The sequence below is a fragment of the Siphateles boraxobius genome, unplaced genomic scaffold, assembly GCF_051911475.1.
Source record: "Siphateles boraxobius isolate OS27281-9 unplaced genomic scaffold, OSU_SipBor_1 41, whole genome shotgun sequence".
Lineage (NCBI taxonomy): Eukaryota > Metazoa > Chordata > Actinopteri > Cypriniformes > Leuciscidae > Siphateles > Siphateles boraxobius.
Genome location: NW_027509042.1, coordinates 5,812,780 through 5,840,428, shown reverse-complemented (window position 1 = coordinate 5,840,428; position 27,649 = coordinate 5,812,780). Strand labels below are relative to the sequence as shown.

At 38.8% G+C, this 27,649-nt stretch overlaps 1 protein-coding gene across 2 annotated transcripts in view; it reads right to left on the bottom strand.

The window, feature by feature from the left end:
* The window catches only part of slc2a1b (solute carrier family 2 member 1b), a 45,974-nt gene that overhangs the window by 2,410 nt on the left and 15,915 nt on the right, over nucleotides 1–27,649 (bottom strand). The window contains exons 1-7 of one of the 2 annotated variants that reach the window (XM_077197978.1): nucleotides 14,876–15,024; nucleotides 6,132–6,227; nucleotides 3,110–3,270; nucleotides 2,710–2,950; nucleotides 2,441–2,603; nucleotides 2,152–2,339; nucleotides 1,951–2,055 (exon numbers count right to left, since the gene is read on the bottom strand). In XM_077197978.1, coding sequence (XP_077054093.1) covers nucleotides 1,951–2,055; nucleotides 2,152–2,339; nucleotides 2,441–2,603; nucleotides 2,710–2,950; nucleotides 3,110–3,270; nucleotides 6,132–6,227; nucleotides 14,876–14,890 — 969 coding nt within the window. In that variant the 5' untranslated portion in view covers nucleotides 14,891–15,024. Of the gene's footprint in view, nucleotides 1–1,950; nucleotides 2,056–2,151; nucleotides 2,340–2,440; nucleotides 2,604–2,709; nucleotides 2,951–3,109; nucleotides 3,271–6,131; nucleotides 6,228–14,875; nucleotides 15,025–27,649 lie in introns of those variants that run through there. The other variant, XM_077197979.1, reaches the window with a different exon arrangement.

Here is a 27,649-nt window from a genome sequence, read left to right as displayed (position 1 = left end):
GTTTGTTATAATTTGAGGATTTGCCAGCTTACAGAATTCAGCACTGAACAAAAAGTCTGTTTTGAGCGGTGAGGGGAGTCTATTTTAAATGCTTCTGATGCTTCTTCATATGTCTGTGATTGGCTACATCCCTCAACGCTGCAAACATGTTATAAAAAGAAACTCTGGCCTGTAAATCGTTTCTATTTGTTTTAGTTGTTCTTGTTGCTTTTCTGCAACATATGAATAAAAATGTATTAGTTTTTATGTTTTATTCATAGATATTTCTAGTTTGCGGGAGTCCCGCGAATTGTTTTATTCTCCCGTATCCGCACACAGAGTGAGTGCATTACCGCTCGAGCCCGCCCTCGCCCACGGCCATCAAATCTAGTCCCGCGCCGCACTCTATTGCGTTGAGAGTGCACGTCTCTAGATCGGCGTCTCGCGCTCGCGCCATCCACTCAAAACGTAACGTTAGCCTACTACTCTTTGGCCGGCGCGCAAGCCCAAACAAGTACGTGCGGCGTGCCTGTTGTTTTGTTTCCGTCTAGCTATCCGGTGTGGTGTTGTTTGCTAGGCCAAAAAGAGCGTTAATCTCGCGATAAAAAAATTGACGCCGTTAAAATGTGTTTGCGTTAACGCCGTTAATAACGCGTTTAACGCACAGCACTAATATATATATATATATATATATATATATATATATTAGAGGCGGGCATAGATTAATTTTTTTAATCTAGATTAATCTCACTGTAATCTTGGAATTAATCTAGATTAATCTAGATTAAAATGGCTCATTTGAATTCTGCCGAAGGCATTCAGAATATGTGTGCTACCCAAATAATGACTTAAAGTAAGTCTTTGAGAATAGTTTGCCTCGCGTAGGGATGTGAATTTCTGCCAAAAATGCCATTCGACAATAGAGGAGCAAAAGTCGAATATCATTCAAAAAAATAAAATAAAGTAAAAAAACGCACACTCTCACAATGACAGAAAGGGAGGCCAATTTAATCTTTAGCGATTTGTCATCAAACAAACTGTTTATTAATTGAACAAGTAACATGTTTTTAGTCGTTTTTTTTTAACGTAGTAGGCTAATTGGAAGAAGAAAAAAAACAATAAGCACGACGTAGCTACAGTCCGTTTTTGCATCGCCAAAAAGATGCTCGTTAGATCAAAAAATAATGTCATGTCATAATGATTTTATGTGAACCTGCCTTTACCGGCAATAGCCTCCTCCTTTTTAAACAAATTAGTTTCAATCAATGTAAACTATTCTTTTGACTATGCCCCTGCGCAATACACACACATTACCGCGGGATGGTGGGTGTTCATTTCATAAACTGTACACAATGGTAAGTAACGTTAGCTTATTTAACCTGTTAACCTTTGCCAGTGCGCCGACGCTCTGAAGTGTTTTTTTGTAGCCTATAAATTAATGTATATGTCCAAAAAAATGGATAATGTCATACTTTTTAGTAGTGCTATCATGGCGTAATAATCTGTTTGGTTGTAAAATTACCTGAATGAAATGAAATCGAATGTATCGTCCTGTGGAATCATTCATTCACAGACGGCATACGAAGATGTTCAACTAATAAAGATCTTCATCGCTGGCAAAAATATGATGCATTTTCAGATTTGCTTTCACTAGACTAAAATGTAGATCCACTGCCACTTCAGCCAACGCTCTTGATGTTCTTAAATCTTCCTGTTACGAATCAGAGTCGAGTGTGATTGAACGCGCTTCAGACGATTCAGTGCATGAGGAACTGAACAGATCATTCAGACTGATTCGCCCGATAAGAGTCTCACGTTAACGCAGCACGTTAACGCCGATAACGGCCCACCACTAATATATATATATATATATACATAGTATTTTTAAAATATATATTTTAAAATATACTATTACAGTAACACCAATAATTCTTTTGATCATGCATATGTCTGTGTAGTATTGATACTCACCGACACTACAGTGAAAGCTGTGTTGACGACTCCTGCTCCGATAGTAGCATAAACCGGCTGCTCTACACCTGCCTTCTCAAAGATCTTTGTAGAGTAGTAGAACACCTACACAACAACATTAACACAAATTAGATGTGGGTTTCGATTAAGATTAGGTTGTCTTCATTGAACTAGTAAGTGTGCGTGCACACAGGTACTCACAGCATTGATTCCAGACAGCTGCTGGGACAGCTGTAACATGATGCATATAAGCATGGGCTGTCGGTAGAGAGGAGAGCGGAACAGTTCAGGAATGGTCACTTTCTTCTCTCTCATCATCTGTCTGCTCTCCTCCTTCATCTCCTGCATGTCTGCGCCCACATCTGTCGTCCCGCGCAGCTTTTTAAGCACTAAATGCACATCAAAATATTTGTTTACACTAATGAAAGCACTCTGCTATATCCTATGTTGGATACATGTGGATGTTTAGGTGGTGTGGGTCCATGCTCACCTGTTTTGGCTTTGTTTTCCTCATTGCGGATGATGAGGAGAAATCGAGGGCTCTCAGGGCAGATGGGCAGTAAACAGCACTGCAGCAGGGCTGGGATGAAGGTAAAGCCCAGGAGGAAGGGCCACATGGTGTCGTTACCCATAATAACATCCATACCAAAGATCTACAATACACAAAACAGAACATAAATATAGAAAAACAATCAAAATGGTAACTGAAATGGCGAGAAATGTCCATGTCAGATTTATTAAGATGTCCAAAATGCGTACCTGTGCCATGAGGATGCCAGTAACGATGCCCAGCTGATGAAGGGTGCCAAGGGCTCCTCTGAGGGCTGTGGGAGCCACCTCGCCCACATACATGGGCACAAAGCCTGTGGTCAGACCAGAGTAAAGGCCCACCACGAACCGTCCAATAATGAGCATCTCCCAGGACGCAGCCATCTTAGAGAAGCCCATCAGTGCTGCAGCGATGAAAGCTAGGACATTAGCCATGAGCATGGAGTTTCTCCTGAAATTAGAAAAAAAGAGTTTTATCATCAAACATTTAATCATCCAATAACCATCAGAAACCAGAACTGAATAGTTCAGGCTGTAAACAAGGCCTTAAATAATGTAAAAGTGCATTATAAGTGCATAAATAATTTTAATGTTTACAACAGTACTTCACCTTCCAAAACGGTTGACAAACAGCCCAACGGAGAAGGATCCAACAATGCCGCCCACAGAGAAGATGGCCACAGACAGAGACCAGAGGGTAGTCATGGTTGTTTTAGGGATGGTCTCCTCATATCGAGCTAACCATGTCTCATTGTAGAACTTCTCAATGACCTAAAACACAAATATAGACAATTATCATTAAAATTGTGACAGACAGCATGTTGAAATTTACAGAAATATTACATACAAGGTCTCAAATTGTTCTTTATATTTTATTATTATTATTCTGATAATGTATGTATTTTATTAAAAAAAATTCTAAGACTAAAAACATCAAAATTAAAATCATAATTTAAATTGTATGTTTAATCACATAAAAAAATAATAGCACACTTAATAATGTACTAAATTCTTTATATTTTAAAATTTAACTTATAATTAATTTGTTTGACACAATGATTAATACATCAACATTATCTAATATAGCCAATCTGCTCTGTGCTCTTGAGATTTATGTTTTAATGAGCAATTCTGTCCAGTAGGGGGCTCACTGCCCAGCTCAGTATTAGGTAACATGATTTTGTGATGGAAATTGAGACCCAAAGAGTCGTCAAGTTTCTGTGGTATCTCTGTGTCAAATGTTTGTTGATAAACAGAGACTGTATGCAGCTAACCCGTATAAAGCACCGGTGGCTTTTAGAGAAATGTCAACCAATGACATGCTGCATATAAAAATAAAAAAAGAGTTTGATCTGTATGATCTGTTGATGTATAAAGGTCAGCAAGCCAGTCTTCTACAACTACTTCCTGTCTGTCTTCTCTCGCCATCAGCTGTTTGACACTTTAGGCATGCAGAAATCCCCTCAGTGCATTCATCACCTAAATATCAGGCATGGTTAAATGCATGTGCCTCATGGCTTAACCCCTCATTATACAAACCTGTTACACAACGCTGTGGTGTTTTTAATAGAACCACTGTGAGCTAAGGAGTGATACTAGTTATTGGTTATATTCACTGTGCAAGTTGACTGGTTTCTAACAAACTTATTTTTTATGCTAAATGTAATCTTCTAAATTGCTTACAAAAAAAACCCTCAAAAGACAATAGCCTTTATAAACTATGTTTAGTAAAAGTAAAAGATGACCAAATGACAAATGAAAGTAAATTAGGTTTGAAAAGACATGAGGGTGAGTAAATGATGACAATTTTTATTTGGGTAGGTTGACGACTCCTTTAATGGTTCATTATCTGAATAAAACTCCTACATTTTAGAATGCAGTAAAGATCCACCTGGTCACAAATAATACAGTCCATTCATAGGAGCTTCGGGAGAGATTGCGCAAATCACCAGAACTATACTGTGTTACAATGCACTGTGTCAGTAAGGGAGGTCTGCAGTCTGCAGACAAGGAGCCCTTGAGGTAATCTTATCGAAGTGATTATTTATAGAGAGGGTCTGCGTCAGACCCACACCCCCACACGTTAGTCCTATTTTGGCCGAACCACAGCCCTAAAACTGTTTCACGGACTAAAATTATTGTTACGACGGTCAGCAACACAAACAGTGAAAGCAAACACGCCATTCATTACCAGAGGCCAGTGTGTATAGTCCGTTGGTATTTCAGTAGTTAAAACTCTATGGATACACCTATTGTAAAATTCTAGCCAATAGCAATAGGCAGATAAATAGCCAATGTTAAAATTGTATTCTATTTTGTCTAAATTAAAAAAAAAAATATATATATATATATATATTTTTTTTTTTAAATCCTAAAAAATAAAATGAAATGCAAAAATGAAATGCTACAATTGTGTGCATCACAACATTATAATGAATAATATTGTGAAAAAATGGTTTCCATTTTGAGACTCGTAAAAGATGACGTTTTTCAGTGTTTTTAAATATGGATGCAGACACATTCATAATTGACCAATACCAATAAAAAATAAATAAAAACATGCTAATATTGTCTGAAAACCAATATATAGATATAGATGATCACCATATAGATATTAAATATTAAGCTGTGAGAAAAATATGAAATGTTTCTTAAGCACGAAATTAGTATATTATAATGGTAATTAATCATAATGATGCTGAAAATTCAGCTTTCCATCACAGGAATAAATTACATTTTTAAATAATTTAAAATAGAAAACCGTTTTTAAATTGTAATATTACTTCATAATATTTTACTGTTTGTATTGTGTTTTTGATCAAATAAAGCCTTGGTGATGAGAAATAATCTTTGAAAAACATTAAATTATAAAGAACCCCAAACTTTTGAACGGTAGTGTGTGTGTGAGATACAGTTGCAAACAAACCAAATTCAGCTCTGGTTTTTCTGATGCCAGGGACACACTTAATGACTAGCTGAACTGAACACACTTACAGACTGTTTCCAACAACTGGAGCAGATTTTAAACACCGACTGTGAACACCAACTGCCTCTGACTCACCGTGTTTGGGCATGATCAGTCATAAGTATCAAATTACATTCATAATCCGCCTTACAGTCGTTAAGTGTGTCCCCGGCTTAAGTGAGAATATAGAATCTATACACTGTATAATGTCTAAAAGACGGAAAGGCTCCATTCACTTCACATAAGCAAAGCATGGCCCCTATTTCAACATGCATGTCTGAACAAGCTGTGCTATGTGTGAGATGACCTTCACCCTGTACCAGAACAGAGAATATATTTAATATTCATTTGAGAGGCAAAAGCTTATCATTTAACAGATGCAAATTGACTAATAATATGTAGATGAAAGGCAAAATGTCCCAGAGGAGCTGTATAGAGTAACTTCAGGTTTAACAGGCAGCATTTGGGTTGCGTTGGCATGAGTGTGTATGTGTGTGTGTCTAGTGACAGACAGGGATTTGGAGACAGCTGCAGCAGTACATAGTAAATAAGTGAGGGGGTAGCGTTCCGATAAAGTCAAAGTACAAGGACATGGGATGTTGGGGTGAACAGTAAAGAGTTTGTCAGTCAGACTTTGTGTGTGTGGGAGCATGTACTCGTCACTCACATTTTGCGGTGCATTGATTACACCCGTGTTGTAGCCGAACTGAAGTGAGCCGATCACAGCCGTCCCCACAGCCAGCATCAGCGGCAAGGTCAGTTGCTGTTGAGGGAAGCATTAAAAAAAGAAGAAGAGTCATTTTTTGCTACACAATGAATTGTTTTGAAACACCATCTCATTGTCCAATGGAGCTCTATTACCCTCAGGCCAAAAGCAATGATTGGCCAGACCAGGCTATATTAAACAGAACTATTCTCAGAGGTGTGGTAACCTATTGTTTGACATTCTGATAATTGTCATGGTAGTTGAAGAGCTCGTTTTAATTCTGTCCTTCCTCAAAAATTAAAGACAGTACCACAGCTCCACAATTTAGCCAACCTGCGCTAATCAAAAGGTCACGGCTTAGTCTATGAGGGCCTTTGGTCTAAAAGGTTAAAAGACAAGAGCAACCCAAACATATTTGTATATTATCTTCAGTATTCCCAAAATAATTATATTGTTTAAATTTCCAGCATCACCCCCCTTCCTGGTGGGGCATTAAAGATTAGTGTTGCACAAAATTACAAGCATTTCCTTCTCTTTCAATACAATAGAAAGCATTCTCTCACACAGATGACTTCCTGAAAGGTTTAGTTTATTTTTCTGCAGATTTGTGAGATATATTTCAATATCTCTCAGGGAAGTGTTCAGAGTATATATCACTTTCCTCATTCCAAAGAAACAGAAACAAAAGCTGAAGTATGTTTGTTTTTGGACTGTCTGGTTTAAAAAGGACTGGACAAAATATGATGAAATCTGTCTGCAACACACAAAGCCTTGAAGGTGAAAAGGGAACTGAAAACTCATTAAATGAGTATATGGTGCTAATATTGCAGTAACGGCAGAAACTGTTCCTGTGAACTACAGGAGGTCTACTGGACAACTTAGGCAAGATTTCTAGTGGTTAAATCAGCACCTACAAAGAAAGGGTTTGTGTAAACCCTCTTCTCCAGTGAATGCAGCATCATCAGTGTTTGGGTTCCTGTTATTTTAGAACTCACTGGATTGGATTTTCACAGAGAGGATCTGGGATAGACATTTTCTTTCACATGGTTACCCATCCACAAGGCACAGGCAGCTGTAAAACCGGTTTAGCTCAGCTGAAGCACATTGTTTAGTTCACTGTTTAAAGAGTCATTTGACGCATAAGGCAAGCCTTTGACAGCTTAACAAATATGAATATCTGATCACGAACTTAAGCCCAAATAGTGCCATTGCATCATTGTCTGGTACATACATAAATTAGACAGAGCATCAAGCACTCAGTAAAATAAAGTTCACTCAAAACTTTTCTGGGACAGCAGCAACAGTTTCTACACTTTTTGTTTCCTTTTATGGAATCAACCCACAAAATAGTTACTTAAGAGTTAAATCTAAATAATAAGGTGGGATAAAATACAGTATTTATTTCTGAAAAAGATCTTGTTGATTCACCCCATAAGTTAAACTCTAAAAAGTAGATTTAAATGTCAAGCTGTTCTGCATTTAGCAAGTTCGATGAGACTGTAAACAGATCTCCATTCTGAACCTTTTTCAGAGCTTGCATTCCTCCTATATAAACACAGACAGTCAACGATGAGAAATATACCAGTTTTGGAAATGTACACTCCTTTTACTTGCACTGACATGCGTACACTTCTCTGCCCAAGACGTAAGAGCTTAAAGGGGGCGGGAAGTAGACACACCTTCCCTCCATGTTGGTGTAGAGGCTGCAGTTCAGAGAGTTCAAGACTTTGTTGTTTAACCAGCCTCGAAACAGGAAGCCAAATACACACACATACAAAACCTCTAGGAGGCACTTAAACATTCATTCGGTAGTTTAAAACCTAAAAATGTGAAATCCCAGTCAAACTCGCTCACAAGTCCACACAAATTAAAAGGCAATAAACAGAATCCTCAGCTAAGTCGACTTCCCTAAGAAGTTAACTACATCCTTCCTGCAGCTAAAACATCAATGCTGAAAGCAAACACTGCTCAGAACAGACACAGCAGAGTGCTAGTATCTCTTTAAGAAAGATGAACCTTCTAAATATGGAAGATTTGACTTAAGTCTTACTGGAGGGCAGGGCGTAAGTTTGGCTATGAAACATTCCTCTTCAGATTCCTGCCTTTTCCCTATATTACCATGCAGATATGCCTAGTTACACACTGCATACATGTAACTACATAAACTCAGTTCAAACAGATTTATAAGATTGGCCTGGCACCATCCATGAAATTTTGATGTGTGTGTGTGAGACAATTTCTTAATGGTTCATTTTTTTGTTTTTTAGCTTGGTCATCCTGAATCTACGCTACTCGCACTGTAAACAGTCACGCCCTTCTGCTGATATCACACACTGACAGTTGACTTGGACACATATTTTGGCTCAGTGCTTATCCTATTTCATTGTGTCAGCGTACTGGTTTACATTTAGGTTTTAAAAAAAAAAAAAGCTGTTTGAATAAGAATAAAAAGAACTTTTCTAAATGTCATCATTAAATCCACAGTATAGGCAAAAATAAATACTTGATGACTTCCTGTAAAAAACAAACAAACAAAAAATGCCCTAGTAACACAGGCAACTGGACGCCAGCTCTGTTGGAGCAACCAAATTACCATGCAAATAAACCTCACTATTCATCATGGCAAAGCTCAAGAGGCTTTTTTTTATCCCTCTCGATTTTGGGCCCCTCGGAGTTACGTAACAAACTTGAGCTGATCTTTATATTGCTTAAGACATTAAATAGCCTTTTGATTCAGGACTCAGACTTAATTGTAGGGGGAAAAACTTATGTATTTTATAAGAAAATATTTTTCCAATCATTTTTCGTAACAAAACTTTCATAACAGGGATGATTGGTTCCCCTCAGAAGAAAACAATTTGAAATCTGTCGGTTTATCGGTCATCAAATAATTTTTTTTCTGCTAAATATTATGTCTTGATTCATAAATTGGTTTAAATTAAAGATGTTTGATTATTAAGGCCATTTGTGTGTGTGCATTTATAGCAACTGAGAATATTACTTATTTGATTCCACTTGCTAATTTAATGAACATCAAGAATTTGTACATTCTTTCTTCCAATAAATTCTAAATTCTTCCAATTTCAGTTCACAAGAAACACACTAAACTAGGATACCATGATTCCTGTCACAACTTAAAGGAAGGCTACTTATTTACATCAGTTTAATCATATAATCTTGAGCCTGACTAATCATTTCCTGTGCTTGTACTTGCTGATTTTTCAATCAATTTATTCATTTATTTATTTAATAGTTAATTATTGCTAGGCTCTAATTCGAGGCCTTAATATGTTGATATGAGATCATTTCAAACAAAATCAGGCCAAAAAGAATTTCGTTTTGAGAGTTCGAAACAGCTTGCCAAAGCAAACTTTCCCCAAAAGTTCCCTCTGACTGGTAAACACTTTGTACTACCATTGGTCTGTGGCGATTACGTAATTGGTAGGTGTACGCAGAGGCATCTGATGTTCGCTAACAGTATATCGCTGGTCATATTTTGAATTTCGTTTTACCCCTAAATGAAGAACGGGGAAAAACAAAACCTCTGCTGCGAGTATATTGGGGTGTTAAGCCACAATAAAAAAAAAATTATGAATATCATTGCACCAGATAAAGTATCAAAACAAGTGCCATTTATTTATTTTAAAGAATAAAATATTTATTTTAGTATTATTATTTATATTATTATATAAACATTATAAAACAATAAATATACTGTAATAAAAGAAAACTTTCTGGTTGGCAAACTTGATGGGAACTGACTTATCGCTAAAAAACTAATTACTAGGTGCTTAAGTAATTACACAAATTTCTCAAAAAAGGAAGGTTAGATCTGAGAAATGCAGCTTTTCTTTGTAGATGCCACTTAGGTTTGACATTCTGTTATCTAATGCAACGACATTAAGATATTTAAGATGGGTTAAGTGTCCAAAAACTTTTTGGAGCCAATGAATGATTAATATAGGTCTGCAACATGAGAAAGAGAAGCTGTCTGGTTCGTACTCAATTAGAAGAGCTTACTCTGCAACAAAGACAAAGATCTCTCTCTTCCTGCCTCTCGCACTCTCTCTCTGGACTGGCACGTACCCCTTTTCTTTTCAAGCAGCATCTATCTGCCAGCTTCTAGTTCAGTAAAGTCTAGGAGACACTCCACTAATGATGGTTTAAGCCACTCACAACTCCACTGAATTGGTTTTAACAGACGTCAACATACACATTTCTGTATATGTACAGTGCTAACAATGCCTTTCCTTTACTGAAACACAACCCCGCTAGGATTTAACATTGCTTTATTACAAACAATATTATGTAACCTACAGTAAATGACCTCAAGCGAAAAAACTCTGCTCTCCCTTCTCAAATCCCTTTCGAATTCGCCCCTTGATTTTTCATGGAAATAAATTACCTCAATGGCACTTGGAATTCCATCGTTCCATAATCCCTTAGAAATCCCTTTATTAGTGCCTATTAGGCTGAAATGACGGTAACAGCCTGACTTGAGAAAGCAAAACAGAATCAGGTCTTCTGACAGTTTGCTTTAGGTTTAATCCTTAATCAATTTCTCCAAATGTCTCTTTGCAAATTGAGAATTCCACTCAAAGCTTGTTAGTGCCACTTGATAAAGTACAGGCCAACTGTACACCTGCCCCCAATTACCTGATTTTGCGGCCCTTCTGGTGCTCAGCTGTAATTTTTCAACAGTTTGAACTGATTAGACAGAATAACATATTTTCAGCCATGTACAAATTCTGCCTGAAAAAGTTCTGAAAAATGCTGCCTTCATAGCCAGTAGCTATATGATGATAAAAAGACATAACTCAAATGCCATTATCTAGTTTGGTTTATCCTTAGCAGCCAATAATAATCCCACAAATTTAAGCGCAACAAAATTAATTCATAACTCTCAGTTTTTTTATTTCTTTTTATTTTATCTTTCCATCTCTACCAGGAAATAATGACTGTTGCATTAAATATTTGCTTTTTGGTTTTAAATAACCAAGGAGGTATCAGGAGAACAATTGGGAGAAATGAGAGAGAGAGAGAGAGAGAGAGAGAGAGAGAGAGAGAGAGAGAGAGAGAGAGAGAGAGAGAGAGAGAGAGAGAGAGAGAGAGAGAGAGAGAGAGCGAGAGCGAGAGCGAGAGCGAGAGAGAGAGAGAGAGAGAGAGAGAGAGAATGACAAAGTTGTCCTCCTACGCAAATACTAAAAAACCTGACATGTGAGTGACAGGTGTGGCAATGCTGCCTATTCATACAATACAAGCTGATAAATGTACTTTAAATGCCTGAGAGAATGTTTTATGGTCAGGCATAAAATCGAAGGCCCGTTTACACCTGGTATTAAGATGTACAAAAGTGAACAACGCTAAACTTTTTGAGCTTGTCCACTTTCGACCACTTCCAGTGGTAGTCGAAAACGCATTCGACCGGATTGCTTTTGTAGAGTAAACGCTCATGTGTTCAAAGTGTTTAGAACAGCCACAAAAGACATCTCTCCGCCTACTCAGACCTAATGTGTAAACATCATGTGAAGCATGCTAGCCAGGGAATGCGTCTACCTCGTCTACTTGTGATCCGATCGTCCAAAACGCATCTTAATACCAGGTGTAAACAGGGCCTAAAACCTTTCCGACAAGCATACAATCGTCACACTTGTTTAATATCAGAAGCTGGTTTGGAATGAAAAACCCAAGCACGAGGGTTGTCTTAACAACCAACAATGTGTGTGTACATTTCTCTGGTATTAGCGAGGCACACGACTGTGCACAATGAATGAAGAGCGCTGTACAACAAAGCCAAAACACTAGGCAGTGTGCTGGGAACGGGTCAAGAACACGACCTCTCTGGTAGGGTTATGTCGAGTGTTCCCTAGATAGAAGACAGCTGCAACTCTCCTCTCCATAGGGACAGCTCCATCGTTCCCAGCACGTCAACCAAAAACAAGATTAAATGCAGCAAAACCATAATCCACAGCTGAATTTAATGTTAGACATACAGTAGTGGCCAAAAGTGATGTACGGCATAGGAAAATTGACATTCAGCCTTTTTTTAAATATTATTAAAAATGTGTTAAAGATTTTGTAATCATATTAAGTAGTTGTGCTTGGAGTAAATTATTTTATTTGTAATAACGCAACGAAACGTGCCAAATTGTGCAGACAGAATTTTTGGCAAGGCTGTCAAAACAAAAGAGAACCAACAAAATATTAATAACTGATTATGTCGTAGTCAATGTATGCTTTTTCCTGTGAGCTTTTTGTATTTCTATGCATTTTTTGCATAGTAAAATAAAACCTAGCTGTAGTTTGCCTTTTCTTTGTCAAATAATTTTGTCAGAAAAATATCTTAACCAAGTTTAGCTTTTTTCCTTCATATTTAAAAAATATATATAAAATATTTTCCTCATTTAATCGAACTTGACATAAAACAATAACAAATATCTCCTCCAGACATCACATTTGGCCACTACTGTATTTTTAATAATTAAAGCCTTATTTTATATCAGCCACACTACTTCTAGTATAAACCCACTGAATTTTACGTAAGCATTCATCTTAAGCTCTAAATGGGTGCTTCTCGAATGGTGGGTCGCGGAGTGTGCAGTCAAAGAAACAACAAAAACATATTTTCTGAATCGAGAAATTTATTTTGAAAGATGTGCGTGAAAGCTGTTGACTCTTCTGTCAGAGGAGGATTAAGGAAAGAATGCCTGAGAAAGACGTGTTGTCCTGATTCAGTATCTGCTGATGTTGTCAGGCTATACGTCGGTGTCATTATTCTAGCGTTCTTTTCGTAACTTGTCACAAGATAAAAAGTTTCTCACCTCAGAAAAACTAACTTTCCTGTCCTGTCTGCAGTAATACAGCGCTCGTAGCACACACTCACAAATGCGAAGGCACACACAGTAAGCAATGAAATTACCAAAAATTACACAACTTTGTGTTAGCAAGTATGGATTTGCATGCAGGTATGATAGTCATTCTATTAATCAGGAGCAGCTTACATGTTTCATTAAGAGTTCATGCTGGCATTGTGCATTGATTGGAGTATTGTGCATTTATTTACCATGGTAACTGTTGTTTCCACAACATTTATATTTTTAAATGATTGTGAAGGCTCATACCAACTTACTAACTTTATTTTATTAACAAAAACTAGTTTGGGACTGCTATTTAATAGCCTTACCGTATACTGTTTATTCATCAGCATTAGTCATATTCTTACAATTTATATGTAAAGTGGGACGGTAGCCTACTCCTGTGTGTGTCAACCCTTTTTGTTAAACAAATTTGCTGGGGTTTTTTAAAAGCAAATATATATATATATATATATAGGTTGTGTTGCAGCCTAATGACCATTGGAAAATGTGGGTCTCATGATCAAACCATTCTCTAAAACATTCTGACTGATTATGGTCTGCTTATGTCTCGTGATTAAAGAAAAAAAGAAAAAATCAACCAACAAGCCTTTGTAAAGTCTCTAAGCTCAGGAAATCAGAAAGACACTTGATCCATCAGGGGTGATCATCATGCATCTGTGGTTAGGTTAGCCATATACAACAGCCTACTAGTCACGTACCAGTCTCTAGCTCAGTATTAGTCTCTTTGAATAGTGCCAAAAAAAACTAGAGGTGGAGTTTTCCAGTTAAAACATACTGATGAATTTTAAGGCTATTTTAAGGTAAACTCAGCTAATAAGATGCAGTCATATACAGTATGTACTTATTTATTTTCAATAATATTCACAATATCCACTTTTATAGTTATAGATTTACAATGCTATGGTTCACATAACCTATTTTTGTCTGGAGATGTTTGTTTATTTATTTATATATATTTTTTTTTAAATAATTACCCAAACACTTTCATAATCATAATCATTATGAAAACAAAATCTTTATTTTCATACAAGAACAAAAAATATAGTATATGTGTGTGTGTGTGTGTGTATATATATATATATATATATATATATACACACACAATAGTATATTGTATTTATTTGTTCTTTGTAATAATGCTTTGGCAATGTTGTATTTAAACACATTGTGCCAATAAAGTAGGCCTACTAAATTGGAAAAAAAGAAGAAAAGAGCTGGCCACCGACGGATTAAGTGGGCACGTACACCACGATTCTCTGGCTGTCTGAATAACTTACCTAGTCCGCTTCCAACAAAGAGCATTTTTGGGCATCACAGGCGTCACCAATGATACCTAAAGACGCTGTCTACACAGGCATCTTATTGTGCTCTAGAGACGTAGCCAGAGAACGCGCCAATTATGTCCAAATATGTTGTCTATGTAGGCATCATACTGGGTATTAGAATTGAAACACAGCCTCTCTTCTTTATACAAACGAGTTCCCGGCATTGACTGATTCCGGTTAACACCTACCAGTTCATAGGAAACTGTAACACACTGATGTTAACTCATCACAGCTACCCATGTGACATCTCTCAACATGCGGTACGGGTTTATTTTGGTTTTTGTCACTGAACTAGTTTGTCAACTTTTTAGAGCTCGAGATGAGGGCTCGCGAAGCTAACGTTATGCGGCTAACGTTAATAAACTGACTGAGATTCAGAAATCTAAACTAGACACACAGCAATCCCAAAACGGACTGTATACCATACTGTAAACATACTGTTAAATTAAGTTCTATCAGTTATTTTTGTAATTTGACTGGGGAAAATTAGTTTTTTAGTTACCTTTCCGCCGTCCATCTCGTCTTGTCAAATGTTCGATGACGTTTCGACCCGACGCACGTTAACTCAGCTGAAACTTCGCCTCTTTTTCCTCGGGTTTCCTCAGAAGTTGACTTGTAAATAAATGTAACAATTAAAAAAGTTGTATAAATAAAAAAATAAATACAGCGTCGACAAGGATGATGTAACGTTAGCTTCAGTGGGAGATCGAGTAAATGCCTTCAGATGCCTCCCACGAACTTCTTGTGACAACTCCCTCTAAAAAGATGTTTCTCCTCTTTTTTCGTATCTGGGCTATTTCTTGAAACCTAAAGTTATCGGCTCGACCTGGTGAGTCTGAGATGCAGTCCGTGTTCGCATCTATATGGGGAGGCTGCAGACCTGGAGCCTGGTTAATATGTATGACGCAACAATGCTAGGAGTGAGGTGGGTTGGACTGGACTGGGAATGTGCTCTGTGATTGGCTAATAGGGAATGACGAATTCTAGAGTAAATGAATGGGCAAAAGAGCGTTATAAAACTACACATCACTCGAAATGAGTCTTATCAAATAATACTTTGACTCAGTCTTTCAAGATTAACCATGGCGAGACGGTGACGAGCTATGTGTTTGGAGAAATGTAGTCAATGTTTCTGCTTAAATAATATTTTGGGTTTTTTTGTACTATTTTTACAAAAAAGTATCACATTTTAAAAACTGTTCACTAAGCTCATTTCAAACAATTATTTCATTATAATTGTGTTTATTTTCTTAATAACAAAATAATTATGAGACATAATAAGAATATTTGGCAAATACACAGCAAAATAAATGTTCTTTTTGGTTTTAAACAACCAAGGTATCAGGAGAACAATAAGGAGAAATGAAAGAAAGCGAGAGAGAGAGAGAGAGAGAGAGAGAGAGAGAGAGAGAGAGAGAGAGAGAGAGAGAGAGAGAGAGAGAGAGTTCAGTAAACTGTGAAAAGACAGTTTAGTTGGGAGAGGTGCATGCTGAAAATGCATTGCATGATAGTGAATTTCTGATGCTTAAAAAAAATTCTTCAAGGGGAGTTTAAGGAAGTGTGTAAGAAGAAGAAAATAATCTTTCCAAACGAAAACTGTTTGCATGTTCAAAATAGAAAGAAACCTTTCATGTCTAATTCCTTTGAAATCTAATGAAAACAATAGTATCTGGCGACAGAAAAGTCTAGGTAATCAGAGAGCAAAAATACACTTGTGAAATGCCAATTATTGTTTTTAATAGCTTACTTTATTTCTCAACTCTTATTCAAACTCACTTGGTTTACATATTAGATTCTAGTCAGGTGAGTAAATAAAAACTAATCCCCACTCCATTATCATAAGGAGGAGATTTTGGGAATAATGAATCGTTTTTTCCTCCCCTGAGCAAGACACCTTCATTTAAAACCACGCTATTTAAAACAGAGCAAGTCTTGAAATACCAGGCTTGTGTGGCAGAATCACTTATGCAAAGACATCATATCCTGCTGAGAGGAAACGGGTGTCCAGGTAACCGTGCGGCATGAGTTACCTCAAACTGCAGTACCAATGCCCATTCAGTGACCCTTTATACTAAATCAGTGATTACGCCACCAGATTTGAACAAGTATTTGGAGAGAAGCTCAAAGAGCGATTGTGTCTCAACCTTACAGACAATTCCCTCTGGATCGTGGGAAAACAAGAGATGAGAGGGGGGTAATACGTAACAACTCATTACAACACAGAGGTTTTGTTTGAGTTGGTGGGGAAGTATCTGCTTATCGCACAAACAAAATAATCAATCTGCAAGAGCAGGAAACAACGTCGCATTGGCTAAACTACACACGAATAAGAAAAAAACTGACGTAAGTTATAAGTGTGCACCTTTTGTCGCATTGTTAAATTCGTTTGATATTCTAAGGAAAACAAAAACAGACATTTAGGAACAATCATGAATCAATCATGAATGTTTTAAACCTGGGAGACAGTTCCAGGATGTCCGTCACCTCAAGCCTTCAGAAGAGCATAAAGTGAATCGAGCACTGAAACAATACAATGCAGGAAAATACAAAAATTCAAGTTCAAATGAGAATATATAACTGTATTATATAAGATTATATACACTTTTATGGAAATATATATATTGCAATTAAATTCTATAAAAATTCAGAGTAATCCCTCTTTTTTTTAAGGAAAGTAATTAAATTACAGTAATTAGATTATTTAGTAATATATATATATATATATATATATATATATATATATAGAGAGAGAGAGAGAGAGAGAGAGAGAGAGAGAGAGATATTGATATAGTATCAGTCAAAAGTTTGGAAACATTACTAATGTTTAATGTCTCTCATGTTCATCAAGCCTGCGTTTATTTGATCAAAAATAAAAACAGTAATGTTGTGAAATATTATTACAATTTAAAATAATGGTTTTCTATGTGAATATTCCAACATTGATAATAAATCAGCATATTAGAATGATTTCTGAATGATCATGGTGACACTGAAGACTGGAGTAATAAATTATATTTTAAAGTACAGAAAACCATTATTTTAAATTGTAATAATATTTCACAATATTACTGTTTCTTCTGTATTTTTGATCAAATAAATGCAGGCTTGATGAACATCTGAGACTACTGTACGTATATAGTATTGGGTGTAATTAATAATAGCTAAAATAAAATAATGACTTAACCAGATCATTGACCAGGATGAACCCCTGGTCTTTTGTTTATGTACAAAATATTATTTTATGATAAATTAATAATGCAGTTTGAATAGCATGATCACACTTTGGCTTTGTGAAGAATATTAAAATTTTTAGAAAATAAAATCTTACGTCAGTAATTTTTTTCTTCTTCAATCTGTTCCTGCTTAGTCTTCCCTTTGTAGGCAGCATGCAGTGGTGTGTTGGCCTCATTCACAAGTCAGTCTGTCAAAGATAGATCAAGTAGCCATACACTCTCTTGGCAGGTTTTGTGGACTCCTGCACATAAGGGTCTTACTAATGTGCGTTAATCTGCTTATCCGGCATCTAGACTCATTTCATAGTGCGTATCAACCACACCAACCAGCAACCATGTGCTCTAGTTCATTCTCTACGAGGAACTCGAGCTTTAGATTGAGCAGTGAATTTCTGGGAATTTGAATACCATGTTTACCTTCATCAGTAAATAAAGGTATTTAATTTGATGTCAACTTCACCTCACATTTCATTCTCCTTGTCAAACAGCAAGCACAGAAATATGTTCTCAAAGACTGTTTTCAAAACACATAAGCTGCTCGTGAGGATGATATAACTTCACATAAACATGACCTGTGGATCAGCTGACAAATAAATGTTTCTTTATGGATAACCGGCCTGGAAACAGAAAGCTCAGTATGGATATACACTTTTCTCTAAGCCGTGCTTTAATTTAAATAAGTCCGGAGTAGTTTTTATTTTCTGTTAACTCATCCATATTTGCAAAGGATGATTTTAACATGAAAGTGAAATGTTTTTACAGCAGACAAACCATTACCTTGATATGATCACAATGATGATTACAGTGTTGGGTATGTTTTCAGTATGTTGCTGGTGGTAACAGGTTTTATTGACTGGCTTCTGAAATGACCTCTGAATACGGAAACTGGACAATAGTTCAGTATGTATCAAACAACATCAAGACACAACAGACAAATAATCACACCTTGCATCTAAGCGGGTGGTTTTCCTTCATACGCGTCTTGGGACCGCCTCAGGCCTAAGTTCAGGATGTTTTATTATGAATCTATGTCAAAAGGCCTTATTCACACCTCCATGAGAGGGGGTGTAGTATTTTACGATAAAATTGAATGAATTAAGATGAAAAAAGTGCACACATCAGCCAAATTAATACTTGTTATAGCTAATCTGTATGAGTCATTACTTTAGAAAAAATATCATATATAATATTTTAATGCTAAACCTATATGAACGTTATTCGTTCATACTGTAGTTACCAAGAATTGCTATGCAGAGACTCAAATGTTAAAACAGGATGATACATGTTTAACTGTGTAAAAGGGTGTACCTCGCCGGACCTTTTACCCAATTCATTGTTAAGAGGCAGAGAAAAGCAAATATGAAGTAAACTATAAACTATACATAACTTAAAACTATACATGATTTGTGTTAAAAACAGACGGTTCACATCATTCACTCTATTGGGCTTTTTAAACAGGAAACCAACAAAATAATGACTAAACTAAATCTGACTAGCTATTGTACTTTTTTGTGGTGTTTGATATAATTTTATGATGAAGAATTTGCTAAATGCACTGTTTTATGATTGTTGAAGGTTTTTGATATTAGTATTTATGAGATCAGAAAATAAGTAGTTATGCCCATCTCTAAAGACAAGTTTTTTCAAGAACAATCCTTACAGGTGATTAAGTTTAGCAAGTCTGGGAAATGTTACTCTCATTTTGAATCACTTCTAGCTGTAGGATTTCATAGTACTTTTCTGCTCTGCAAAAAACAAAACAAAAATCAATTCAGAGGTGGAGTTGGAAAGAGCATATAGGCATGATTTTTCTTCATAAAATTGATACGGGCATATAGTATACACATCCATTTTGATTTGAGAAGCAGGGTTGGTTAGAACCAAAAACAAAGCATAGTCGAGGCCAAAAGGTCGCAGAGCTGAATTAGCATATAGCATCATGCCAGAAAATCTGGGCAGTCAAGGCCGCAGGCTAACCTTTCATCTATATATTCACAGTCTTAAAAATAAAGGTTGCAAAAGGGATGCCATAGAATCATTTTGTTTTTTTAAAACAACACCTTTTTTTCCGAGCTGTCCAAACTGATACCCAGTCAGCTGGCATCCTTGAACGCTATGCACAGAAAAGATGTCTCTGTATCAGTGACTGTCACTGGGAGTGAATCCAGCCACAGTCCTGGCGAGCTCATGCTTTGGCCTCGCATATGCACGTTCTTACCGGTGATCTAAACTTCACTCTACCTATGACATTTTAGCACCGGAGCAGTTGAGGCAAGGGCTTTCATTGCGGTGAAATCTGATACACTGGTTGCAGAACTGACAAGCCTGAAACGCCCAGTGCCCTCTCTGCCAGTTTCACCCTGCTGAGTCACTGCCCCCATTTAGGCCAATTGGAGAAGGCACTGAAAACGTTCCCATGTCTCGTGGGATTGTTAATAAGATCACTGCAGGGCACTGTTTAATCCTGCACCTCAGCCGATTTATAAATACTTTTAATAAAAGACAATGAAAGCACAACTAAAAACCTAACAAATGATTCTTCTTTTTTAACATTAAATTAGATATTAAACTGCTACATATATGCATTCACAATGTTTTACCCAAAAAGTGAAGTAATTTTACTTTAGTATTTTTTATTTGTACCCTCTAAATGTAAATTATTAAACCATCAACAACAATTCTTAAATGTCTATTTATTTGAGTTCTACATTTTCTAATTAATTAATTTATTAATTTCTTTCATTCAGATCAATTTTGCATCATCCTTATGCATCAGAGGGTTAGTTGCTGACATCATCTGTCAAAGGAATTATATTTTTGTAATATATAATTTTCCACTTGGTTCCTATCAAGTCAGTGTTGTATTAGTATCATTGAGATACTATTATAGTTTTTAGAAATATTTTGAATAAGTTTTTATTTTTATATTTTCCGTTTTCATTTAAAATTTTAATGTTGTTGTGTGTATATTTAAATATTTAATTTTAGTTAACGTTTCTTGTATTTCAAGTAAAGAAAATGTTTTTTATGGTATTAGTTCTCTTACGAGAGGTTCTCTCGTATTGCGTAAGTTAGCTTACGCTACGGGAAAGATTAATCTTTTCGAGATATTGAAGCCAAAAAATTAACCTTAATTTTTGTATCCATTGTCAACGCAGTGCAGCAGCTAGCAGACCTTGAGCAGGCTGTCTAGCGTGCTCATAGGCTGCCCTGCGGGAACTGCTGCAGCCTACCACTGAGCCCGACGTGACGTGACGTCCAATGAAGGGTGCTCGCGCCTTCACAGCGGCAAAGTTCGCTGAGTCGACGCGCGGCCGGTCACTAGGAAAAATGAGCTTGTCATCCGCTTCCTTAGAGGAGCCAGAAGGATGAACCCTCGGCGCCCCCCGTCGGTTCCTATGTGGGATCTTTCGTTGGTCCTCGAGACCCTGAAAGCTTTCCTCTTTGAACCACTAGACTCCGTGGAGTTAAAGTATCTATCACTTAAAACCGTTTTTCTGACAGCCCTGTCATCAGTGAAACGTGTGGGGGACTTACACGCGCTGTCTGTCAGCGCCGCGTGTCTCGAGTTTGGGCCAAATGACTCAAAAGTCATCCTCAAACCCAGACACGGCTATGTTCCTAAAGTGATTGGCACTCCATTCAGAGCGCAGGTCATTTCTCTATCGGCTCTGCCTTCATCCGATAACAAGAGCGACATTAATCTCCTCTGCCCAGTCAGGGCGCTGAGGGTTTACACTGTGCGCTCCGCCCCTTTCAGGCGCTCGGAGCAGCTTTTCGTTTCGTTTGGTGGGCGCACCAAGGGTCTCGCCACCTCGAAACAAAGCCTATCCAGACGGATTGTGGACGCTATAATCGCTGCTTACGCGTCGACAGGTCTGCAATGCCCCCTGGGCATCAGGGCTCATTCCACCAGAGGCATGGCCTCTTCATGGGCATGGTCCAGCGGAATTTCTATTCACGACATATGTGTGGCGGCGGGCTGGGCCTCCCCGTCCACCTTTGTCAGGTTTTATAACCTAGAAGTTCCCGCTCTGCAGGCAAAGCTTCTGTCAGTTTAAGTGAGAGGTACTTTCTGTCCAGATATGTTCGTGCACAGGCTACTCTCATGTATACTAGCTCTTCTGGTTGAGCTGCACTATTGGGTATGTGCTATATGCTTATGCAGACCGGCGTCGCATCTCTGTATTCCCTATGAATGCTTATGTACCAGTGCTGGCCCGAATTGCTGGACGCCTTATTTCCCACTTATCTGGGTTCCCCGGGAAACCATGGGACTCATTGTGGATGCTTGGCGCGCACGGCGTTGACAAAGGGTTCCCGTAGCGTAAGCTAACTTACGCAATACGAGAGAACCTCTTGTAAGAGAACGTATCGGTTACCTAACGTAACCTCGATTCTCTCTAGAAGAGGGAACGAGTATTGCGTAACCTGCCGTGCTCGCGCCACGAGCGTCTTCGCTTCAGTTGATGAAAACCAGAGAATACAGCCTACGAGCCCTGCTTATATACGCTAAGCCACGCCCATACTGCCGGGCTTTGACGCTGTGAAGGCGCGAGCGCCCTTCATTGGACGTGACGTCACGTCGGGCTCAGTGGTAGGCTGCTGCAGTTCCCTCAGGGCAGCCTATGAGCACGCTAGACAGCCTGCTCAAGGTCTGCTAGCTGCTGCACTGCGTTGACAATGGATACAAAAATTAAGATGAATCTTTTCCGTAGCGTAAGCTAACTTACGCAATACTCGTTCCCTCTTCTAGAGAGAACCGAGGTTACGTTAGGTAACCGATACGTTTCAGTTTGTTTTAGTTAACTATAACAACAACTATAATGTTTTGGTCTCTAGAAAACTTCAGCTCCAAAAAATTTGATACAAAAATTAACAATTTTCAAGCCATTAAAAGGTTATTTTTAAGCGCATCATAAATGAAATGCATCTTTAAAGCTTAAAAACATGCACACATAAATATTTCATTGTACATACAGTTGTGTACATACAGCTGAGCTACAGAAGCTAATTTTCATGTCGGGTCACAAAGGTCGAGGTTACACCTCTAAGTCCTGCACATCCTGCGCTTGTTTTACAGGATGAATAGAGGATTTAGAAGTATTTACTTGAAAAGTTCCGAGTGGCACATTACATAATCAGATAAGCATGAAGGAATTTGAAGATATATAATTTAACAAAGAGGTATTTGTGTCTAATTTTGGTCATTCTTTTTTCCTCTGAAAACGTACAAATGTGTGTAAACTTTATCAAAGTTCAATATTAATTTTTTGAGGCACAGTCCCCTCAGTTAATATAGTAACAGTATAAAATAGAAAAAGTGTAGCCTAAATAAAATGTCGGTGCTAATCTGTAGCTCCAAAATATTTATTAGCCAATCCATATCTTAACTCATAAAATAAACAAAACCTTAGTTACTAGCATGTTGCATAATATTGCCACAATAAAAATCCATCTCATAGTCACTGGATATTATTCTAAAACATAAATACTACATTCTTGAACAGCAAAGTTCTATTTGGAGAGCTAAAAAGATCAGAATATAAATATAGTTGTTGAAATGGTTGTTACATGCTCCTGACACCTTATTGCCAAAGTTTAATTCTAAAGTTAACAATACTGATTTCAAGATATTAATAATCTAAACAATCTCAAGCGCATTCACCCCTGACAATTCCTGTCAACATCCATTAAGCCATGAGGTGAAGCAGCACAAGCCTCCTGAAATGATTCTACTGGATTTTTGCTATAATCTATTGTTATGTAACCTATGCCAGCATCCCTCCAATTGCAATCGCACACTGACTGCAAAAATAAACACTAGATTTTAATTTGATAAACATATCAGTGTTGGCTAGTAAAATCAGCATAACCTATTAGTATTATTTTAATACTAACAGGTTGAATCAATTTTCTATGTCATAATCATTTGTTAACAAACATTTATTCATTACTTCAATGAGCTCATTGTTTCTACCATAAATTATTACAATGTTTAAATTAATACATTTTTAGATAACTGTGATTTGTATGTACATTTCTGAAATACATCATTTTGACTGTCACCTCTGATAACAGATCAGCCTAAATTGTAATATGGACTTATGCATTTTCTATAAAGCTTCTTTGAAACAATGTGTATTGCGTATTGAACTGAATATTAGGATTTTTGGGGGTTATTGCTTTTAAAAATCCATTTGTGAAGTTTTTTTAAATTTTGTAAACACAATTGACCACAAATTCTATTTTAGGTCAATATTGTGCAAATACTAAATACTGACATAACAGTAAATGTGCTTTGCTCTACATTCAAAGGCTTTTCTGGTTTATTGAAATCCTTCTCACACAGTTGGGAGCTCTTCTCTGATTCAGATTGAATTAAGTGGAATTAAATGAAATGGGGTACTTTTAGTTGTGGTCGTAAACAGTAAATAACGGCCAACATAAGGCTTGTTCATGCCTTTTCTGAGTCACAAAATAGACTAAGGATTGCATGATATCAATAAAAAGTTGTCTGATTGTTTTACTGAGCATTTCCTTGATGAAATAGACGCACAGAATAACACAAATGAGGCGGGAAATGACTCTGCTTCTTTATTATCAGCGAATGTCTGGCTGATGCAATACTGACGTCTATGTAGCTTTACTCCTGTAAATTGTAATGCTATGGCCCCTGCACTGTAAGTTACTACATTCCCTATTTACTCAACCCACTTTGGTTTGCTAATGTCATAGGATGACCAGTGACAGCCCCAGAAGGTGTTAACATGATGCAAAGGTTTTTATCAGTCTGGGGAGCAAAGTTTGATAATGTCATAGGATGACCAGTGACAGCCCCAGAAGGTGTTAACATGATGCACAGGTTTTTATCAGTCTGGGGAGCAAAGTTTGGTTTACGTTACCTAGTTGCAGTAAGCACTTCCGAGGAATAGTAAATGAAGTCAGCAAGGTTTATTTAATCAAATATCTGAAAGGGAGCCAAAAGAGTCAGCACCTAAACAAGAGTAGTGTTAGGGTATGAATCACAGGATCCAAATGCAAGTAAAAGTTATTTATTAATAGACAGAGTGAACAGCGAAACAGGAAGGCTGGTGAAGTCCTTGGTCCGATACAGAGCCTTGGCAGCGCAGGTGACAGCAGTGGGTGAAGCGTGGTCCTTGTAGTTTTCTACAAGCGGAGCGGAGAGGAATATCAGTAGATGAATGCCACACTTTTTGACCAGCGACGTAGACGGGAGGCTTCGACCTGTGGCGATCGGCCTGGGCCTTGGTGCGCAAACCCACCTGGAGAATGGTCTCCCTGGCCGTTCTCCAGATGTGTTTGCACCTCTGGAAGAATTCTTGAGCGGAGGGAACCGCGACTTCGGATTCCAGACTAGGAAAGATTGGTGTCTGGTACCCTAAACTACACTCAAACGGAGACAGGCCCGTGGACGACACTGGTAATGAGTTATGCGCGTACTCAACCCATGAGATGTGCTGACTCCAAGAGGACGGATTCTGTGAAGCTAAACATCGCAACCCCCGTTCTAAATCTTGGTTGGCCCTCTCCGTCTGTTCGTTGCTCTGGGGATGGAACCCAGAGGAAAGACTGACATTCGCCCCAAGCAACCGGCAAAACTCTCTCCAAAATTTGGATATAAACTGTGGACCTCTGTCAGAGACCACGTCCGTCGGGAGGCCATGAATCCGAAAAACGTGGTCTATGACAGCCACCACTGTCTCTCTGGCTGATGGTGATTTGGGTAGAGGGATGAAATGAGTTGCCTTCGAGAACCTGTCCACCACGGCTAAAACCACCGTGTTACCCTGTGAGGCAGGGAGGCCTGTGACGAAATCTAGCGCAATGTGTGACCAGGGTCTCGAAGGCACTGACAACAGTTGAAGGTGCCCAGCCGTAGGACGAGTGGTGGTCTTACAGCTAGCACAGACCGAGCAGGTCAATACAAAACGACGAGTGTCGCGAGCCATGGTCTGCCACCAGAGCCGTTGTTTAATGAGAAAGATGGTACGATTAACTCCCAGATGACAAGCTAGCTTGGAACAATGACCCCACTGGATAACGTTGGACCGCAATCTCTCAGGCACAAACAAATCGACCTGGTGAGCATCCGGGCGGAGGCACTACCCCATGTAAGGCAGTGCGGACCTTCGACTCGATCTCCCAGGTCAGCATTGCCACCACATGACTCTGTGGAACGATGGACTCGGGAGAAACTGGGTGTTCAGATTGGTCAAAAATGCGGGACAACGTGTCATGTTTGATGTTCTTGGAACCTGGACGGTAGGAAATGGAAAAATCGAATCGACCCAAAAAAAAAAGTGCACACCGAGCATGCCTAGAGTCAAGACGTTTGGTGGACCTGATGTACTCGAGGTTCTTATGATTGGTCCAAACGATAAAGGGTACCCCCGAGCCCTCCAACCAATGACGCCACTCCTCCAAGGCCAACTTGACTGCCAACAATTCTCTATTATCTTGTCGTCTGCGGGAGAGCGTTGGGAGAGAACCGCGCCTACCCCGACCTCTGACGCGTCGACCTCCACCACAAACTGACGAGAAGAATCAGGGGCGACCAGAATGGGGGCTGAAACAAAGCAGTCCTTAAGTTTAGAAAATGCAGACTCGGCTGCACTAGACCACCTGAACGTCTTCATGGTGGAGGTCAAGGCGGTCAGAGGCACGGCTAGTTGGCTATAGTTGCGAATAAAACGTCGGTAAAAATTTGCAAAGCCCAGAAACCTCTGCAGGGCCTTGCGGGAGTCTGGGGTTGGCCAATTTACCACTGCCTGAATCTTGTCGGGATCCATACACATCCCCTCAGACGACATGATGTATCCTAGAAAGGGGACAGACTGTGCATTAAAAACGCATTTCTCCGCCTTGACAAAGCCCATTCTCCAACAGCCTCTAAAGCACTCGTCTGACGTGTTGAGCGTGTTCCTGGAGAGACGAAGAAAAAATCAATATGTCATCCAAGGTAGACATATATGAACTGATCGACCATGTCTCTCAACACGTCGTTGACGAGTGCCTGGAAAACCGCGGGGGAGTTGGAAAGCCTGAACGGCATAACCAAGTATTCAAAGTGCCCACTGGGGGTGTTAAAAGCGGTTTTCCACTCATCCCCCTTCCTGATGCGGACCAAATGATAGGCGCTACGAAGATCCAACTTTGTGAATAAGGAGGCGCCCTGCAGTCTCTCAAAAGCTGAAGACATCAACGGCAAAGGATAAGTATTTACCGTGATGTCGTTCAGCCCTCGATAGTCAATAAAAGGATGCAAGGAACCATCCTTCTTACCCACAAAGAAGAATCCCGCCCCTGCGGGAGAAGAGGAAGGGCGGATGAACTTGGCTGCCAGAGAATCAGAAATATATTTCTCCATGGCCTCCCTCTCGGGAACGGTAAGAGAGTATAATCTGCCCTTAGGCGGAGACGTACCTGGCAATAAGTCTATCGCACAGTCATAGGGACGATGAGGAGGAAGAGAAGCAGCCCGAGACTTACTGAACACCTCCTTCAGGTCGAGATGCTCCTCGGGCACGTTAGACAGGTCCACCCACTCATCCTGCAACGCAGAAGAACACGCAGACACCAAACAAGACGCATGACAATTCTCACTCCAAGACATGATAGAGCTCTGCCGCCAGTTAATGTGAGGGTTATGGAGGGTGAGCCAGGGGTTTCCTAACACCACAGGCACAAAGGCAGAGTCAATGAGGAGAAAATCGATCTCCTCAACATGGTTGCCAGAAGTAATCAAACTCACCGGTCCGGTTGAGTGAGTGACGGGTGCCAGGAGTTGACCACTTAGTGCGTTAACAGATGGGATGAGTGATGGGAATGATGGGAATAACCAGGCGCTGTGCCAGATCTCGGTTCATGAAGCTCCCCTCCGCTCCAGAGTCCACGAGCGCATCACAGATGTGATGAGAGGTGGCCCACTGAAGTCTGACCGGGAGGAGCGTCGACTCGCGGGAGGTTTCCTCAAAAGCAGTGGCACCCGTCAGTAACCTCCTCGCTACTGACGGGCCTTG